Source organism: Rhea pennata, chromosome 2 (genome assembly GCF_028389875.1).
Source record: "Rhea pennata isolate bPtePen1 chromosome 2, bPtePen1.pri, whole genome shotgun sequence".
Taxonomy (NCBI): domain Eukaryota; kingdom Metazoa; phylum Chordata; class Aves; order Rheiformes; family Rheidae; genus Rhea; species Rhea pennata.
Window position 1 is genome coordinate 52348931 of NC_084664.1, and position 21463 is coordinate 52370393.

Consider the following 21463-nt stretch of genomic DNA (forward strand, 5'->3'; position numbering starts at 1 on the left):
ACTAATGCAACAGGCCATTCTGGAAAAGAGTTGTAGGATTGAAAATAACTGGCCCTTCTTTATCCCTTAACAAAATGGGCACTACTTCCCTGTGCCTAGAAATGGAAAAGTCCATAGTTTTGGAGAGAGTTTATAGGCTGAAATAAGTAAGTTGCAAAATACACAACAAGAAGACAATCCCACAGTTCTTATCAGTATATGTTGCTGTGAAGAGTATCTAGGGTTTATAGAGTACTTTGCCTTTAAAATAATGGCAATTATTGCTAGGCTAGGAACAGAGTTAAGTGACCCTTCTAGGAAAGATGATAAAATGAGAGATTGGCAAAAAAAAAAAAAAAAAAAAAAAAAAAGAGTTAGGTGAAAACATGAGATCTTCCTTCATGGTAATCAAAATAATAAATAGGCTGTGCTATCTTCAGAAAGCAAATGATTCATTTTCTGGCACAGGGATCTAGAATTGGCTTCCCCTGAAAGTGTCCTCATCTTGAAGCTCTGCAGCCACCCTGAGTATTATCTGAATGTTATTTAAAGAACAACACGCCTAAGCCTTGAAATTCCAGTGAGTGTTAGTCAGTGAATTAAAATCTCATCCAACTGTGAACTAAGTATTGGAGATAGGTAGCTTAGTTAAGTGTGAGAGTTTTCCCCTCGGCCCCCCTCCATTCTCCTGTTCAGCACCAGGTAGCACGTTTAGGACATTATGATTCTGCAGGACATTAGACTCTTCAACCTGGAGGATGAAGGACAAGCTGTGTGTGCTTTATGCAGGGCCTGCCACTGTGGGACCCCTTCCTAAGATGAACCTGCAGGCTCCTGTGGCAATAGAAATGTTGCTATAAATATAGGGTGTGCAGGACAGGTCCAGGTTGTCTGTATGTGTAAGCTCCCTTTATACATATATATATATATATATGTATAAAAATCACTTGTTCAGTCCATTGATGGGGGAAGAGGAAAGAGTACCTGCAGCAATGGCCAGTATAAATAGGGTCTTACAAAAACATCTGGAGTTGCTAGTACCTGCTATATCTGGACTTCTTTTAAACACTGTTGGATACAAATGCCTTACTTGCTTGTACTGGTATGATACTTTGAAGAAACAAATATACTTCATGATTAGAGATAGCCTTTTTGCTTGGAGAGCTGAAACTGAGCTGGCACCTGATGGACAGACCTTTGGGGACCTCAATAAACCACCTGGTTGGTCACAGCCAGCAGCCTCCTTTAGGGAAGAGTTCCTCTTCCATGTACTATTTATCTACAACTACTCATTAAACACTTTCTTTCACTTGTCTTCACTGACATCTTCCAGGGCATATGCATCAGTGTCCCTGTGGAGCAACCCACTTGCTGTCCTCCAACTGGCAGAATATGAGGGTGGCTTTTCTGGGAGCCAAAAACCAGAATGGACCTGCTGGTTATTTTATAGCTTTCAGGGAGACTGAGTGTAAGAGGCAAATGCAGGAAGTCATTGACATATTTTTAGATGGAGAATAAGTGTGTGTGTTTTGACGAAAGATGCTGAGTATGGAGAAGCTGGAATTAGAGTTTACTTTAGATAAGCCTTAATACTAACTAAAAATAGAAATCAGTTTATGTATTGGTATGGACATCCTTCAGCAGGATCCTGATGGTTTCAGAAAGCCCTCTGTGGTTGCAGTAATGGCATCTCACAGCAAGGGAATCAAATAAATGCAGTGCACAAGAGGAGGTAAAAATAACTCCAGTTTGTGCCCTTTTGACAAGGTGACAATTAAACCGTGCTTGTTTCTCATGTTGCTGCTGCTGTCAACTAATTGTGAGCAAAGTTTGTTTAATGTGTCGCTCTGGGCTGCCTGGATTGCTCCACCGGGTGTCAGGTAAAGCAAGGTAATTAGATATCTCGCACGATCTCACGTGTGCCGTGACCAGCCCGGCCAGGCTGGTCCCAGTCACTTCAGTGATGGTGCTGGGGATGGGAGATGGCTTGCACTAGGCTGACATGCACAACCCTGTTACACACTCACAAAGAACGTAGGGAAGGCTGACAAACTGAATTTTTGTAATCGGAGATTAGTCTAAGATTCAACAAACTCTCTGTCATGGACCCCAGTCTCGCAGCTTAGCATGACAGTCGCTTTCTCTGTTTTGGAAGTCATCCTGAGCCTTTTCTTCCTTTCCTTCCTTCCCTAAAGGAAGCCCCAGTTGGCCAGTCCTCATTAATGAAACGGCAAGGGCTAGGATCCTTCAGCATTGCTTTAGAACAATGATGCTAGAAGTAATTCAAGAAACCAGCAGGTACTTTGCATTGCACTTCTATTTTTCAATTTTGCCAGAATACTCCTTTCAAAGTCAAATTTTTGTTTGCAATTACCTTTCCTAGCCTGATGTAAAAATCCAGTTCTCTGTCTGAAACTTGTGTTGTTAAATATCCCCCAAAGGCCAAGGATGTAGAATCACAACCCTGTGACATCTCCTCCAAATTTGTCCTATTTTCTGGTACTGCTGATCTATGAGATGACAAGGTTTTATTATCAAATTCTTCCCAGGACTTCTCTTACACCTGGGGCCAGTCATTGGGGAGTATGATAACACCACTCCTAAACAAGAGAGGGTAGCAAATTCTTTACCTTAATTCCATCATTTTGATTTGAATTATACCTGCAAATAAATTGTCCTAGAGCTTTTTTTTTTTCTTTTTAATTGCTGGCATCAGCACAATGGTCTTGCTATCAGGAGACTTGAATTCAGTGCCTTTCACATTACTAAGCTAGACAACTATACCTTTTCTGGCACATCTCATGCTTGTAAATCCTGTGGCGTCCCAGAGTTTGCTTTTCTGAACTACTGTGTACGTGTAGCACACACCAAATTAAGCCATAGCATATTAAACGATTTTGGAATAACTGGGTCACAGCAGGGTCTTGTATATCACAAATTATTTGGTTAAGGGCTCAAGCTTTGGCTGCCCATGCACACAACTGCAAAAAGTGTCATTTCTTTTCAGGAGGAGAGTGAGTTTGGATCTCTCGAACATGATAAATAGGTTATTGTTCATCTGAACTTTTCACACAAGTATTGTATGATAGTTAACATGTGAAATAATAAGCACTGAATGGCAAGCTAATGGAAAGCAGATGTGCCAAGAATTCCAAGCAAAATGCCTGAAAGCTGTGGTGTAAATTGGACCTTTCGACAAGTGGCCTCAACTCGTGTGACCACCAGGGTCTCAGAGTAATAGATTCAGAAGTGGAGGCTAACCGGGAAAATACAGACTACACTTCGATTTATAAATCAGTGAGATTTAGCATCTTACAGAAAAACCAGTGGATCACAGGATCCACCATGAGGCCAATATTTCACAACATGCTGGTACGTGCTCCCTGCCTTGTGATTTTTGTTTTGATGCAGTGAAATGAGATAAACGAGTTAAAATTTACTCCTACTTAAGCTAAGAAAAAAATCTGCACAATCCAGATCCATTAAGATTTCTGGGAATCCTTCCCTGAATTTCAGCGGGACATATTCAGGCTGCTGAAATAGATCCCTTTCTCCAGATTTTTGCGAATGAAAATAGAATGAAAGTAGAATGAAGTTGAGGATCGTCAATCTTTTTCAATCATAAGCTTTAAACCTTTGTCTTAAGCTGTAATTTTATTAAAAAGATACGATGTACAAAGGTAACGGCGTGTAAGATGGTGTATTTTTAAAGTCCCGTTAATTCCAGTAAGCAGAGTAAGATTTAAAATTTTCCTTCTGAAAGTATGACAGGTCCTGGTTTGTAATCCTGCGTTGGTTTTGCAGGTCTCGTTACAGTGATAAGCTGTGGAGTACGATAACAGCTCTGCTAGCAGGGAGGGTCTGGGAAGCACTGAGGCTATAAGCTTCCGTGATAACGTTGCAGAAATATTGACTGAGTCAGGGTTAGGACTGTAATGTGGCTTCCCTGCCTCTGGCTCAGCGCTTTGCGTGGCGGGATTACTGCATTGCGGGTAATGCTCGCAGAATTTCATTTACAGCTTATCCTTCTTACCGCAGGGTTGCAGCGGGCCTGGTTTCCTCGTGTCCTTCGTCCTTGGGATCCTTTGGGAGAAGGGGGGAAGCTGTCGGTGGTTTGCAGCACAGATACCAGCTGGGGAACAGGGTTAAGGTATTTAAGAAAACCGTGATAAGAACCCATTGTGTCTGTGCGTCTCAGGCGCCCCAATTCTTGTCGGCCTGAGGTTGACGTAGAACCTGCAACTTTCATGGCAGGCCTAATCGTCTCCTGGTGATGAACAAAGACCTGTAATCAGGAGCCCGATTTGGTTTATCATTTCTCTTTGATGTATGTCTCCAGGTAGCCTGGTACTCTTCCCAGAAATCCCAGGGTTGGCAGTAAACAGTAAAAAAGAGTTCTTCTGGGACGAGTCACGATTCCAGCATTCACCTCCTTTATTTATAATCCCCATGAGGTTTTTAGGAAGATTACAGAGAAAAGATACAGTTCAGGGCAGTGCCTTTCGAAAGCTAATGATGCTTTTTTCTCCAACTCATCCGGCACATTCAGTAGCCTCATCTAATGTGTGTTTAAACCTCAGACATAGGTGAGAGTTAGCTAGGTAGCCCACAATATCAAGTTAGAAAAGATTGGGATAATGCTGGCAAGTCAATTTGATTAAGAGTGTATCAGCCTCCTTAAGTAAGAGGGTATTAATGAGTTGTGTTTTAGGGCTATCATTAATTATATTTCTGGTTGCATTTAAATGATCATTTAGGAGGTACTGAAAAAGGCTAACTTTGGTGTCATGCAGTTAGTATTTCTGGAGTTCCTCTGTAGTCATAGGTGAGAGATGGGTTTTGTTGGTTGATCATTTCTGAAAGCAAAATGAAAGCAGCTCAGAAGCTCTGAGCTGGCTCCTAGTGGAGCTTCTCTTCTCCTTAGCAATCACTCTCGTACCTTGATAGCCCGTCTCCCTTGGCAGAAGGATTGTCATGGGATGTCATCTATCAGCGGAGATGAAGGAACTGGCATTTCTCCATCATTTCCCTTAAGAAAGGCCGCTGTGTTGGTGAGGCAGCTACTTAAGAATTCCCTCTTTTTACCCTTGGGTCTGAATTGGCCCAAAGCTGTTGACCCTTAGTGCACTGCATAAAGCACACTGACTAGTTATTGAAGAAAGCTGAACTGTAGTGAAAGACGGGTCTTGAGGTAACTACCTGAGCTGCATTGCATGTGCTTCTGAATATGTTGCCACATGGTTTATTTTTGGATTTATGGATTTTTATCCATAAGTCCTCCTATAGCCACTCTAAAATACATACATCAAAAGGAATAGTAAGTACAGAGAGGATTTAATTGCAATATATTGCCAAATAAAAGTGTATTTCCTCTGGTTATGATGATAAAAGCTTTCTGATCTGTTGATCTCTGTGCTCTGGTAAGGTTCAATCACCTCTGGCACATGATTTTATGGATGCCAGTGTGAAATAAATACGTGCCGTGACAGTTCCACTAGTGAAACCAATGCTAGTAAACAAAAATAATTCAAAATAAACCTGTATGTGTGTGCTTGATTCTACTGTGTGCGTGTGTATTTGTACACACACTATTTTTAAGTGTGTAGTATACAAATGTATATGACATAGTTGTAATTCTATCCATATGCAAACAAACATCTGATTGCTGTTGGAAAATATGAGCTACAAACTTGACCAGTACTTGCTGTTAGCAGCTCATCCGTAAGTGAGCCTGAGTCCCAGTTCATCCCAAGCACATGCTTAGCTTTAGATCTGCCATTCCATTCCCTTTAAGTCTATAAAGTATAAGCATGCATTCATATTTAAGGATGTACTTAATGAAGCACATAGCTGAATAAAGAGAGACTGCTGAATAGAGATCTGTTACGAGTACGAAAATGCAGAGATCTGGATCTACTAAAGAAAGGAAAAAATCTTTATCAAGGGGGGAAAAAATTACCTGATGGATTTTCTTTTTTATTATTTGGCTCAGATAAATTCCTTCAGTTACTGATGTATGGCGTATGTTAAATGTTCTAGAAATATGTTTCCTATTATATGATGCATTTTCATTTGGGCATGAACTGGCTATAAATCAGCTTGAAATATACCCCAATATGGAAAGCCAGGGCAAGTGTTTAATGCATAGTTTTCAAGGGGATAGAAGAATGGTGTCATTAAACAGACCAGTTTGCTTCTAAAATAGTACAACAAAGTACCACAAAGGCACAACTGATTTTTGCATATGAGGCTCTGAAAACCCTGGACTTTCACGCTATTTTTTCTAGCTATTATTATGAAAAGAAGATTTTTTTTTGATTGAATTATTGGCTCCTATACCCCTGGAAGATTTGTACCGAGTCCCTCTTCAACTCAGATAAATCTTTTCGGATTCTCAAGCTACTTAGAAGACTGTAGTAGAGCTCTACAAGGAAGGCAAGAAACAGTGGTTGAAGAGCTAGCAACAGCAAATAAAAAAAATTTGAGGGAATGATTTTTCTTTCTCTCCTATTAACTCAAGCAAGAGAACCAATTACAGCCAAGTGGGAGAGCAGAATGTTAGGAAATAAATGTGTATAAAATGCTAAAAAGAGATCAGCTTAAGCACCTCATTAAACTTTGCAGGAGGAACTTAACCTGAACCTGTTATCTATCAAAAGTAATTTTTCTTGCATTCTTTAATGTAAAAATTGAGGGAGACATGTCCTTCACTTAATGGGAATAATGTATGAAAATACTGTTAGATATTGTTCGTACTATGACAATTGCAGCCTAGTTTTGCCAATAAATCTAGATGCTGAAAATGATTTATGATTTGACAGGCTGAAACATTATGAGCTTAAATGTAGAGAGCTTCTCAGAGTGTAACTGCAGTTATTTAGGAAACACAGAGCTCTGTCCCTGTCTATCCAACAATTTCCTACTTCATTCACCGGCAGACACACGAATATGGGGAATTCCCTTTTTATGAATTATATTTGATATTTACCATATATATGTATATGAATGACATATATATATATATGAAATTAATGTATTTTTCTGGTCTTTCTTAGCTACCCCTTTTACGTGTTTATGTTAATTGTGAGGCAAAATCCTACCCTTTGGCAGCTCCAGCAGAAGGGAGAGAAGAGAAGGGAGGGAGAGGGAAGGGAAAGGAAGAGGAGGGAAGGGGAGGGGGAAAAGTCACCCTTTTCTTTACAGTGTAATGAAAAGTGGCTGAGCTCTTCTCTATGGTTCCACTGGGGAGAAGCCAGGATGAATCTTTTTAACAAAGTCCTATAAGAAGAGCAACTGAAAAGGATGCTATTTCTCTGATACGCAAGGAGAGCTACAGAAATTACTTGTAATGTGGAAACTATCTCTTCCATCGAAAGACCGCAGGAGTTCAGCTTCCTTAGCATCTCAAAGGAGTTCGAAGGTGGATTAGATCACATACCTCTGTAACCAAGTAACCAAGGAGAAACTGTACTTCTCAAAAAGTAATATGAAGTCAGAATATCAGGTTTTCTTTCGTGGTTTATGGTAAGATCATAACATTATCATTAAGACCTGATTTAAAACTGTAATTTCCATTTTCCTCGTATTGAGCAATAGTCAAAGAAATACGGGCAACACATGCAAAGAATTGGCCAGTCTCATACCTGCAGCGGGAAAGCGTTAACTTGAGCTGGCTTTAAGCATCGTCAGCCCTCCCCGGCACTGAGCAGGCGCACGGCGTCCCTCCAGCCCCAGCTCAGCTCCGACCATGGGGAGCTGGGGCAAGTTGCGGGCTGGTGACCACTGGTAAGAAACCCCACGCGACCATAATGTAAAGTAATGGGTATCTGGAAGAAGCGAGGGAAAACGTGGAGTTACTTGTGGATGGAGACGGGTTGACAATAGGCAGCAAAACCTCAACCGCGACGGCAGCACGGGAACACCGCTGCGGTACCTTGACCTAACTGCTAATCCTTGTGAAGAAAAGCAAGTGATTAGCGCGCCAGAAAGCAGTGCCCTAAAATTAAGTGAAGAATTGGCCAAAATAAGCAAAATGAGTACAACTGAGTACATATTGAGTCGAATGTGTACAGATTCGGAACAAAATTATAAAAAACTCACTTGAAAGGTAGCTTTTGGGGATGTGAAATTTCCAGGAGGGGAACTATCTGTTAATACTCAGTGTTGATGAACCAGGTCTAAACGTGATGTATACAATAAATAATGCAGACACTGGGCATTTTTTTCTTTCTCTTTGCTTAGTCAGGACATCGTCGTGCTGTTTTTTCCTTACCTCTACAGCTGAAGTTATTAATTAAAAAGTATTGTCATGGGTGCTTTTTTTCAATTTACAGTAACTTCTCCAATTCAAAACCTAATCTGGAGCCTGAGCTCTGCCAAAATACAGCATATTAAATTCCGGTAAAGTGCTTAATTAATATAGATGTGTATAAACTACAAATTACTGATGTAATACAGGTATACAGCCTCCTTAGTGCAAACATCAAGGTTTAAACAGAGACAATTGGTATTCAGAAATGCAGATATAGCTAATCCTAAATTGCATAGTTCCTTAACAAAGGGTTAGCATATGATTTAATTTGTTAGTCCTTTTTCTTAGGCTTTATTTTTACCATCATAATCATTTAAATGCATATTATCATTATTATTATACTTGTAGTTGCAGGCTTTTTCCAGTGCATGCTAGGATTTTATCAGATAAAACTAAAAGCTCTGAGCATGCAGTTTCTGCTTCTGCTCTGACAGAATTCCCATTGGTTTAAATGTTGTGAGATGACTCGAGTATTTGGATGCACATTAAAAAAAAATAATAAAAAAATGGATGGAATGACAGTGTTCCAGGCCTTTCTCTGGATAGTCTTCCTTGCCAAGAATGGAGAGCTGAATTTTTTTATGGACTGACACACTTCTGTATTGTATCACTTCTAACTGAGGTTAAGTCCTCCTGAGAGCACTCTGCAATATGAGAGACAAGTGTTTCATTCACCTGATCCAGCCACTTTGCTTCCCTCTTCCCTGTGGAGAGGAATGGACCCACTGGTCTCTCCAGCGTGTCAGCTCTCATTTCTTTAACAGTATTGGAGAGCTGTCTAGTGTCATTTGGTACTTTGGATAATTAATTGAAAAGCCCCGTCCCTTTCTTGCTTCAAAATGTGGAGAATCTGGCTTGGTTTTGCTAATGGGATTGCATGTCATGGCTGGAATTTGCTTAATCACTGCCTATTGACTTTCTGCCGAAACCAGATTACGTTTATCTCTATTGATTGCACAGTTTTAAAACTCCGGTGCAAATCTATTCATTAAATGTTTTAAATATTCCTGCTAATATGATGTGAATGGCCCGTTGTTTTCATGTGGTGCTCTAATGAGTAAACCAATTCTTTCAATTTCATTGTACACTAAAGGTTGAAATTATCGATAAAAGATTTTTCCTTTTTATTTGATGTTAAGCACCCTGCTACTATTCCACCCTGCCACTACTCCTGCCACACTTTTCTGGTTAATACTGGAAAAAATTCACTGTTTACATCTGTGTAACTGCAGATATGTTTATCTGTATATGTCTATATACACGTGGAGGTAGAACTGCGCATAGATAGGAACATAATGTGTAAAAACGAATGAGGCTAGTTCTAGCGTGGGCTAGGCTGGTGTTGTCTTGCTCAGCCAAATCTCTCCTGAGCTACTGGCGGTGTTGCTGGAGTTATAGCAAGCTAGAGACAAGGTCTGTGGAAGGAGGACCGACCTTTCGTTAGTCCAACTCATCTTTTAAAGACAACATGCTGCCCAGTCATTGCAGCGTCACTCACAACAACTTTACCGCCAGTAACTGATGACTCGGAGAAAGCCAACCTTTTCACAAGCCACTTGAATGAGAGCCTTAAATAATTATACCACCAAGCTTTATGTAGCAAATATAAAATATGTTATTGATCGGAAACTTCCATTCCTCCATTGATTTTTTTTTCCACTACAAAATCTATAATTATTGCTTCTTTATTAAACTTGTCCCTGGAGTATACTAACATCCACTTTCCAGCATCACAGTCAATGTGAATAGTAGTTTCCAAACTGCAACATATGGATATATGCATATATATATATACACACACACACATATAGAATCAAATGTGACTATAAAATCAGCCAACGAATATGACCAGGATACCAGTAATTGCCATCCTAAACACCCTGAGATGGCTGTCAGGCAGCCAGATCCCTAGACACTAAGGCATTTGGTCTGAGGATGATGATCAGGTGCAATGCTTACCAACAGTCTGGCGATGGCTTTTACCTGACAAGGATCCTCCCCTGGAGAAACAGATTACATTTCTGAAAAAGCCAGGCTGATGTTGTGAAACATCTTAGCACAAAAGTTCGCTCCCCACTGAACATGGTTCCTGCTGGCCACTCTCGGCACAGAACCTTTCCAGAAAATTAAACTTTATTAAACTTCAGCTGAGACCTCCTTGCACTGAAAGAGGATCCTATCTTCAACACAGTTTTCCTGCATCAATTTTCAAGTAGCCCCAAAATCCTGCACTCTTCATTAAAGTTCACAGTCAACACGAGAAGAAAATACCCTGTGAACCATCAGGGGTCAAATGGACCTCAAATGGGCCCTAGCAACAAATACTGATCTTGTCAGTGCATCTCCCATTGCTTGCCAGAAGAAGCAATTCCTACCCTATCAAAATGCCTGGACCCTATACCTTGGCATTTCCTAAAATCTAACATGTTTCTCCCAGCACACCTTCTCCTGGATGAGAGGAGAGCATGAAATTCAATAGCCAAAACAGGTGCTAACAACCAGCAATGCAACTCCCGGTTATTTCTGAGGGAACATTTCTTCTGACCTCCCAGTCTTGAACCTCTAGGGGGATTTAAAAAACACTTTAACTAGGATCCTGCACTAGAATGTATAACTTTACTGAATAATAAAACCCCGGGCTGTGTGAGTTTTATAGCACATAACTTCCTCCCCGTCTCCACTGCATGTGTGACCTTTCATCTCACCCCCAGGAGAGGCATAGCTTCCTCCCATTGCTCTTGCCCACCTTTTGCTGCATGGAGAGCTGATTAATTTTGCTCTCAGATAGTCTGACCAGTAAAATACTTAAAGCAGCTATTTCCAGCTTGTATTTAGCTGTGCCGGTTGCTGCTGCTTTCCCATCCTTGAGGAGTTCGTGTCAGAACAGGTAGGGCTCTTTTTTCTTTTTTTTTTTTTTTCCTCCCTCAAGTGAAAAAAAAAAAATCCTGTTTTTGCCACTGGCACAAATGACACACTGCCCGCACACTGCCCCGTCCCCGGGACGTGCCCGGCGCCGCTGCCGAGCGCCCCCAGGGCCGCGGCGTCGCCCCGGGCGGCCGCAGCCCGGGCGGCGCCGCCCGCGGCCGCCAGGGGGCGCCGCAGCGCCGGGCGGAGCGCGCAGCGCCCGAGCCGGGACGGGCTGAGCCGCGCAGAGCCGCGCAGAGCCGCGCCGAGCCGCGCCGCGGGCACAGGAGTGTGGACCGCGCCGCCTGCGAGGGAGAGCAGCGCCGGCTCGGCGGGCGGCGGCGGCGGACGGCGGACGGCGGAGGCTCCCGCTCCCGCTCCCTCCCACCTCGGGCTCGCAGGATGCCGCGGAGCTGCGCGCGGGTGCTGGGGGCGCTGCTGGCGGTGGCCCTGGCGCGCTGCTACAACGTGGACGTGGCCCGGCCCGTGGTGTACCAGGGCCCCAACGGTTCCTTCTTCGGGTACTCGGTGCTGCAGCACTTCCACGACAGCACGCGGTGGTGAGTGGCGCGGTCGCGGCGGCAGCGCGGAGCGGAGCGGGCGGCTCCGCGGGGCAGCGGCGCGGGGCGTTGGGCTTGAGCGCTCCCGTGTCGCAGCCGTCCCGGCCGGGCACCGAGGCGGCGGGGGGCAGCGGGACCTCGCCGCCTGCAAACGCCCGGGGTGCGCGGCGCTGTGGCAGGGTCCTTTGCGCGGTCCGCGCCGATGCGGAGGAAAAAAAAAAAAGAAAAAAAAACCCCCAAATTTAGCAGCTCATTTCCCTGACAGAAAATGCGTGCGGTATGAAATATGATAGGTCGTGCCGCGTTAAATGAGAAGATTTTTAGTAGCAGGAGCCTCCGGCGGGAGCAGTACGTTTAGCGTTGACAGTGCTGATCTGTGTGAAGAGGAGGGCTCTGCGCTCCGCGCTGCGATGGAGAAACGACCTTTGGTGACCGGAGAGCCGCTTCCAAACCGGGAGGCATGGGTCTGCCGTGTGCGCGCCCTCGGGCAGAGGGGGGCTTCTGCAGCCCCTCTGCGCGAGGTTTTTTATTTATTTATTTATTTATTATTTTTTATTAATTATTGGATAATGAACGATGGTATAAAGTTTTTGTACATCTCAAAAAAATTATGCAAACTGGCAAGCTTGTTGTTTTCCCTGTTGACTGAAAAGAGCCTTGGAACGTAGTCTGTCTCTCTCTTGTCTGGGTCAGAGGCTCTTTGTTAGAATTAAAAACTGATTTCTCTTAATTGGACCTAGCTGATGTCATCTGGTGCACTTTTAATGTGAGCAGGAGCCACTGCTGCCAATAAATGTCCACAAAGCTTGTCTTTATCTTTTACACTTAGATATGGCCCGATTACTCAGCTGTTGATGTTGGAACTGTAGTGCTCTGTGATATAAATAAATGTATTCATCCTGGCGTCCAGTTCTTTAAAATGAATTTCTTTCACACCCTTTAATTCACAAGTAGTTGTAAGCTTTGCCTTTCTGCATGAGGGCTTTCATAGCGCGTTCATTATTAAGGACTTATCAGAAGGCATCATAGAGGAAAAAAACCTCTTGCAAGAAATAAAAGCCCTCAGTTCAAAGCAATGCTTAACTTGTTGCAGAAACCATCAAAGGACAAAAAGGCTGGAAGCGACCTGTATTCGACCCAAATTACTGGGGATTCAGTGGTGTGAATGAAGCGCCAGTCTAGGAGGATAGGATGAGATGAAAACGATATAATTTGTTGCTCTTTGTTGTTTGGCTGGTTACATTCTGATCGATATTAAGGAATTATCTTTAGATAGTGTCTGACAGTGTAATTTTTGGACACACATCTCACTTTTGTTTGGGAAGCTACGCAAGGGATAAATGTTGGGTGCCCGTTTGAAGGCAGACATCTGAAAGTCTGTTCCTCAGACATTTTATTTCCCTCCAGCTTTATGAAAATGGAGGTTCTTCACAATGATTCAGCTGTGGCACCCAACAATAAAAAGTATCCAAAATCATAAACTGCTTTTAAAAAAAACAAGTTAGCTCTTAAAATGCCATTAGCAGCCCCTAAACATGGCCAGCATCAGCACTAGGTTACACTGCCAAAAGTGTTGAGGGTGGGATTGTCACCAGTGGCTGTAAAACGTCTCCTTCTGTTGCGGAACAAGGAGAACTTATTTTCATGGAGGCTTCAAAGTCTTGTGCCCAACAAAGGTGACAACAGGGACATTCTTGATTTTGGTTTACTGGTGTAACTGGCTATTGATATAGGTGTACACTCTAAAGATTGAGGGGCAGTAATGAATTTCTTCACTCTTAAAAGTGTATGCAGTCTTCCAGTTTTCTGAAGATGTCGTCTCTGGGTACTGGATGGGCATATTCTGAGTGCAGTTTTATTTTTTTGAATATTACTACCTAAGGTCAGTTTTAAACTGTCAGTGTTTAAAATATATTTTCTGGAAGGTTTAGAAGTTTGGCCAGCCTTTCCTGACATTCAGACCACCAAAGAATTGAACCCTTGTAAGTGCCTTTAGCTGTGCCCACTTCCTTTGACTGGGACATAAAGGCTTGCAGTATTATATATTACTGTTTTAAAACCATCTTCATGCTATATAGCATATTATTTCTTCCTACAGATATCACTTTGGGGCGTAAAAGTGTCTTCACTTTCCAGCTTAAAGTGATTACAGGTTACTCAATTCTTTTTTTTTTCCTTCTTCTTCTTCTTCTTCTTCTTTTTTTTTTTTTTTTTTTTTTTTTTTTTTTTTTTTATGCATGAGTGTAGAGGGGAAATAGTTAGCAGACATGTTAGATGAGAGTTTGGGGATCTGTCAGTTTTCCTTGTGTGAAGCTGTTGTGTGCCAAGCTATTTAGCTATTCCCCTGACTGGCTGGCAGAGTTACCAGGTGATGTTTTTTATCTTTCAAAATGGGAAATTCTGGTGGAGGAGTGAAATCTATTATATATGCAATATGCAATAAAAGTATGTTTCTATCTTTTCATGTAGCAAATAGCTCCTATTAATAGCCCAGAATTATTGTTTGTTTTCTGCATAATTTTTGTTCTTAGCTTCATAGTTTCTCTTTACCCAGAGAAGAGTGAAGATTTCAGTTTCTCCTGTCTGTTTGGCTTATTCACTACTCTGGGAAGATGTCTGAGTTAACTTTGTGCCACTGTGTTTTGGGCATATGTGGCTTGCTTGGTGAGCTATGCTATGTGAACCTGTGCAAATGGGATAGGTAAAATCCAAGGCTGAAAGGGCTATTGTTTCTCTAAAATTACTTAATTTGTTAATATGCTCTCAAGCTTTGGAGATTGTTTTTGTGATACTTATGGGTTTCTTACTCTTTGTTGCCCAAGGGCCCAATATTCATTCATCTACCTAATGCACTTCTGATCAGGAGAGGATCTTAGCTGAATTGTGTTCTCAGCCTTTTCATGTGCTAATATATATATGTCATGGTTTTACATTAAAGTGATACCTGGACTGGGCAGCTCTTGAACTTCAATGTTTCAGTCATTCATTTTCCAACACCCTAAAAGCACCAGTCCGTGTTATCTGCAATAAGCCTGCAGGTTTTCAGTAGCCAGTTCAGGGTTTGATGACTCTTGAAGATTTACATAAGCCAAATACTCTTGCAGTATTCTTGAAAGAAGGGCAGAGATTTTGGTTGAAATATTATCTCAGACAAATAAGAATAGTCAGGCTGCTACACGGCCCCAGACAGAAATTATAGTGGAATAAAGTATTCAGGCTCCATGACAGTAGTGGAGTAAGTTGGTGCCTTCAACCTGAAATAGTTAATTGCCATGATGCTTCCATTTAGGACTTGTTTTTACATGATTTTGTAAAAATCTTTTCTTGATTCTCAAGAAAAGTTTGTTATCTGCAGATGTGCTGAGGGTATTGTTTTTCTAACAATGTCTCTTGTTTTCCTTCCTTAAGCGGATTAGGTGAATGCAGATCTTGAAAGTTTTGCCTAGCTCTCAGAATTTACTGTTTTCAGCAGAGTAGGGAACCAGATGGTTGCTTGCATTTAGACCATAGACAAGCAGAAATGCTTCTGTTTTCTGGATATAATTCAGATGCTTGGGGCAAAGACCCCCAAAGTGACCAAGGATATTGCTTTTCCTACTTCTCTTAAGAGACCATTTAATAAGAAAGAAACAAAAGTCAATCTTGTCCTAATAAAAATGTTAATAATGTGACAGCTCTACTTTTTTCCCCCAATATGATGTTATTTTATCTCTCTTCTCCCCTTCCCTCCTTTCCCCCCCCCCAAAAAAAAAAAATCCAAAAATAAAAAAAACCCAGCCAGTGGTCACAACTTTATCCTTTCTGGCAGCACAGTCTGGCACAAAAGAGTAATAGAGTCAGTTTAGGTCCATGGCTTCCAACTATGATTGCTACAATAGAGAACAAGTCTGGTTTTGGGTTGTTGCTTCGCTGCTTGTGTCCTGTTCTTTGCCCTGCTGTGCTGCCCCTGAAACTGAAAGGGAATTTTGCATCTCATGCTGATGGCTGCATGTTGTGTTAGCACATGATGCCCTTGTGTGCAGCCAGAAAGGGAGCGATGGCTGGAGGACCAGCCTGGTGGAAGGTTACTGATGACGAGTTAGAGTAGCGATGCAGGAGAAGCTGCCACGGTGGTTTGGGAAGGCAGGAGCCTGGGTTTGGTGTTGCTGCTCACAAGTTGTCCCTCTGCTTCCTGAATAACAGCTCTGCACTCTGCACATAATGGACAAACCATAGGGATTTTCATTTCAAGGACTTAACGAGTGGTGTAGACCTTCCTGACAGGAGGAACTGCAATGGGCATATGCTGGGGCACACTCCTCCTGGTGCTGCTTTTGAAGTCTGCTGTGGCATGTGAAGCTATTTAAAGACTTCTTTCCCACCCTGCTACTTAACATTGCAGGGAGGTGAGGTACCTGTGTTCCCCAGTCCTTGAGCTATGACTGCCTAGTTGCTGCTGGCATGCTGTGGGCTGATGTGAGTGTGCTTGGCACCTCTCTGTGCCATCTGTCAGCTTGACATGTCCTTGTTCCCTGATCTTCCTGCTGAATATAGCATTTAATCTCCACCTCTGCTGGTCCTGAGGATCAGTCATGAGCGAAGCGATAGTTCCTGCTCTGCAGGAAGTAATTGTAGGGAAGAGTAGATTTTCCTGTAGCCAAAAAGGCTTCTTGCTGTCCATTAATACTGGTTGCTGTGGCATGTTCTCCTGCAATGTGACATATTTCTGGCTGCATAAGTACCTAATTCCTCCAGATAGATGACAGCATTTGTACTTAATAACCTGAGTATGAACGAAATAGGAGAAGGTTAAATAGTTTCTCTACCTGCTGGTCCTCATGCTAGTTTGGACCTCAGTACCTTGGTTCACAGAACCTGTGAGATGCAGGTGGTTCTTACAGATTTCTGTGCATGTCAAGCAATAATGACTGTAAAGTGGCCCCCAAACTTACAGCTTTTAGTTCCCTTCTGTTGAAAATAATCCCTTTCTCTCCGTGGGGTTTCCTGCTCAAGGCATCTCTGTGCAGTTACTCACAGACATCCTCGGGTTTTCTACAGGGGATTACAGTTGCGGTGAAAGCCTGCACTGGTGGATAATTTCTGCAGAGAGCACTGACCACATCGTAACCCTTTTGGTGAAAGGCTGAAAACCCACTGGGTCTTGCCTGCTGACAGTCCAGGCAGTCCTAAAGCAGTGCTGAAGAACTCAGCCACAATATTCGGCTCTTTAAACTAGAGCTGGTTAAACTAGTTGTAATGTGCTGGAAGGTTGCCTGATAATAGCAAGAGATCAGGGTTACTCCTCTGTGGGCTGTTTATGTATTTACTGTGTTTAGACCAGGCAGGAATCCACAGCGGTGAAATGCAAGAAGATTACATGCGACTCTTAAGTCTTTGTTTGGATATGTATTTGTGTTTTGGTATGGTACCAGAGAAAAACACCTTCTCTGGTTGCAGTGTTGTTCCATAGAAACTGCAGAAGACTTCAATAGTCTTGTAATTGATGAGGAAGAAACAAAACAGGCATCTGTCTTATTCAAACTGAGTTCCAAAATGTTAAAATACAGATGAATTTTCTGTCCAAGTCTGCTGAAAAGTCTCATGACAGATAAATAGGTGAGTTTCTTCCAATAATTTAAGCAGATGCTTACAGAAACTAATGAAAGTGTAAGGGAGTTTTTATTAATGAAGGTCCAGCTCATTCTGGATGTCATCTCCAGATATATGGAAGAAAAGAAGGTGATCAGGATTAGACAGCAGGGATTCACCAAGGGGAAATCCTGCTTAACCAATCTGATAGCCTTCTATGATGGAGTGACTGGCTGAGTGGATGAGGGGAGAGCAGTGGACGTTGTGTACCTTGACTTCAGCAAGGCTTTTGACACTGTCTCCCATAACATCCTACTAGATAAGCTCAGGAAGTGTGGGTTAGATGAGTGGACAGTGAGGTGGATTGAGAACTGGCTCAAAGGCAGAGCTCGGAGGGTTGTCATCAGCGGTGTGGAGTCTGGTTGGAGGCCTGTGGCTAGTGGCACCCCACAGGGCTCAGTCCTGGGTCCCATCCTGTTCAACTTCTTCATCAATGACCTGGATGAGGGGACAGAGTGCATCCTCAGCAGGTTTGCTGAGGATACCAAGCTGGGAGGAGTGGCAGACACACCTGTGGGCTGTGCTGCCATTCAGAGAGACCTAGACAGGCTGGAGAGTTGGGCGGAGAGGAACCTCATGAGGTTCAACAAGGGCAAGTGCAGAGTCCTGCACCTAGGGAAAAATAACCCTAGGCACCAGTACAAGCTGGGGGCTGACCTTCTGGAGAGCAGCTCTGCAGAGAAAGACCTGGGAGTGCTTGTGGATGACAAATTGACCATGAGCCAGCAATGTGCCCTTGTGGCCAAGAAGGCCAATGGGATCCTGGGCTGCATTAGGAAGACTGTTGCCAGCAGGTGGAGGGAGGTGATCCTGTCCCTCTACTCAGCCCTGGGGAGGCCTCATCTCGAGTACTGTGTCCAGTTCTGGGCTCCCCAGTACAAGAGAGACATTGAGCTACTGGAGAGAGTCCAGTGTAGGGCTACAAAGATGATCAGAGGGCTGGAGCATCTGCCCTATGAGGAACGGCTGTGAGAGGCTCTCTCTTAGCCTGGGGAAGAGAAGAGTGAGGGGGGATCTTATCAATGTGTATAAGTACCTGAAGGGAGGGTGTCAAGGGGATGGGGACAAACTCTTTTCAGTTGTCCCATGTGACAGGACAAGAGGCAATGGGCAGAAGTTGAACCACAGGAAGTTCCACCTGAATGTGAGGGGGAATTTCTTCACTGTGAGAGTGACAGAGCACTGCACCAGGTTGCCCAGAGAGGTTGTGGAATCTCCTTCTCTGGAGATCTCCAAGCTCTTCTGTCTAACATGCTCTAGGTGACCCTGCTGAGCAGGGAGGTTGGACTAGATGATCTCCAGAGGTCCCTTCCAACCTTACTGATTCTATGATTCTATGAATATTCCAGTTTCAAATCTCCAAATAAAACCAAAACAAGTTGTAGGTGGCAAATAGCAACTGGACCAACTAAAAAGCATAGGAACCTATAGAAAACCTCCAGCCTCCCTGAAGGTGACTTTTTCAGGGCATGGGCAAGCATGGGTCATGCCAAACAGAACTGGAGATCTGCAAGGGCTGCACCCACTAGGGAACAAGTGCAAGAGGGTGAGTGAATGACACAAGGTAGATTAATGCACGATGTGTGTGAGTCGTCGATTTGAATGTCCAGGCACTCAGAACAATCCCAAATTGATTTGCTGTTGGCACATGTCAGCAGTTGCCCTTACTGGCTGCTTCTTTGTGCTCTATCTGCATAGGGAAATGAGGACAAGTCTTGTTTTTGAAAGATGCATGCACTCTAGACAGTTTGGGTAATTTAATCTGTGCCTGTAGCCTACTCAAATCATTAATTATCACTTTTTCTCATTCAGCTTTTCAAAGAGAACTAATGAGTCTCTGTAATTTAGGCTTCTTAAACACCATCCTGTATTCTACAACCTAAGGTATTTTTTGTGCTAATTGCTGAATCAAATTTACTTTTCTTAGGTTGGAATAAAGCTTCATTTAAACCAGAGGTGAACGTGGTTTACGTTATCTTATTGTTATAACAGGTCATAGAAACAGTTTCTTGCCATTTGCAATTTGAACCAGTAACTCTTTAAGCTAGTAATATCCCCCCTTATTTATTTTTGTTAGACCTCATGAATGTCAATAAGTGAATGACATGCATTCATCGCCTGTGTAGGTTAAATGATTGGCACTTGATTTTCTGCCTGGTGCTGGTCTGTTGGGATTTCCATTTGGAGCTATTATTTCAGGCTCCTTGGCGCTTGCTCCCCAGTGTGTGCAGGCTTTGTAGGTTTCAGCAACTTAAGTATTTCAGACATTAATTCGTCTCACTTGTGAAAACATGATGTGCATTATGAAGTGCAGCCCCATCAAACTTCTGCAAACGTTAATCCTTAGCTTGTGAAACTTCGGAGAAAATAGCCACTTACCTGCATGCTCAGATATGTTTTTGTCACATCCTGTATCCAAGGAAGCCTGTATGATAGCTGCGGCACAGAACTACTGCGCGAGCTACTCTTTGGGATAGAGTAGGCTCCTGCTGGAAGTTCTCCCAGGTGGCTCAGGCTGATCCCAGGTGTGTGCATACGTTGTGACATAGCTCTCTTCACCTCCATATTTACCGTGATGATAGGGAGCAGTTGAGAAAGGCATTTTAAGTTAGAGGCTGGCAAGAAGGATGAGCAGGAGTCCTGTCAAGCCAGGAATACTTCCATTCTGGAGCTTGTGTTGGGTGATCTATCTGTGCCATGGGTGGGTTATGGATGTGGACCAGGTATGCACCAGAGCTTTTTATTCCTTTAATGACTAACCTGAGAGCAGTGCCCTCATGGTCAGCCTTGCCTCCCCAGTAACAGGCTTGTCTCCCACACGAAGCTTGTTCTTTTAGAGATGACTGTCTCTAATTCCAGCCCAGGACTTGCCTGAATGAGGGTTGTTTTATATACAAAAGCCAATACTCTGCCTCACAGTGCAAAAGTATCAACAGAGCTGATACTGGACTGCTTGGCACCCTGAGCTGCCTTCCTCCTGCTTAACCTCTCTCCTCACCCTCATGTGCCTAGATCCAGATTTGCAACCAGTTGAAGAGAAGACTGTCGCTTTCATGAGGAGACAATGCAAGGGCTCCCCAGATACTTGTGATTCATACATCCTCAAAAGCATCCTGATGCCTTCTGCATGATCAGCTGCTAGACTGCTAAATGGTTAGCTGGACACAAGTGATGGAAGTGTTCATCTTCTTTCAAGGATATGTCTAAGAGATCTGTGGTCAGAACTATGTACTGGTGTTTCCCAGAGATGCTAGCTCTCACATGCAAGATAAATAGAACAGGTTTTGTCTTTGCTGCTTTAATGATAAATGGTCGGTAGCGGTGCCTCATGCAAGAGATTTGTTCCTGGTTTTCTGAAGCAATAATTACCTAAAATGTTCTGAGCAGGAGGTGCCTCAACTTCTTAAATGAGCTTATTAATCTTTGGCTGTCTGGAAAGCCTGTTGGTTCAGATTGCATTCCCTTGTGGGCATGCGTATTGGCTCTGTGGATTTGGGGGTTGATAGGGATATAGCTAGAACTGTAGAAAAATGGATGCAGCTGCTCTTGTCTGTCTTCATACTTTTCTAAATGCTTTTTTCTTGGGGGGGGGGGTGAAGGAATTGCTTTAAATGTGTTATGCCCCTAATAGAAATTTAACTTGTTAGAGAGTTCATGGATTCACTGCAGAAAACTGCCTTTATTGTGTGTGGTGTTTTCAGTTCGTGAATCAATGTCATCATTTTACAAGGTCATTGGAAAAAGCTCTTTTTCCGAGGAAGCTCTGGCAATGTGAACCTTGCTGTTGTTTATTATTTTTTCTTTTCTCCTAAAATTAATCACTTGTTACTTTGCTTTTGGTTTCCAGGGTCTTGGTTGGTGCTCCCAAGGCAGAATCTAAGTACAGCACCTCTGTTCAGTCCCCAGGAGCAGTGTTTAAATGTCGAGTCCATACAAATCCTGACAGAAGATGCACAGAACTGGATATGGGCCGAGGTGGGTAGTTATGATGCCTTTTTTCTTTTCTTTTCCTTTCTTTTCTTTCCCCCTTTTGTTTTTTAAGAGCACTTTGGAGCACTGTTGCCCGTTCCAAGCAGTCTCA

The 21463-nt window shown here is 43.0% G+C and overlaps 1 protein-coding gene across 1 annotated transcript in view; it reads left to right on the forward strand.

The window, feature by feature from the left end:
• The first annotated feature begins 11485 nt into the window (after positions 1-11485).
• ITGA9 (integrin subunit alpha 9) overlaps positions 11486-21463 on the forward strand; it is a 218778-nt gene continuing 208800 nt past the window's right edge. Inside the window, exons 1-2 of the mRNA XM_062567896.1 lie at positions 11486-11754; positions 21230-21357. Of these exons, the coding sequence (XP_062423880.1) occupies positions 11597-11754; positions 21230-21357 (286 nt within the window). The 5' untranslated portion in view covers positions 11486-11596. The remainder of the gene's footprint in view (positions 11755-21229; positions 21358-21463) is intronic.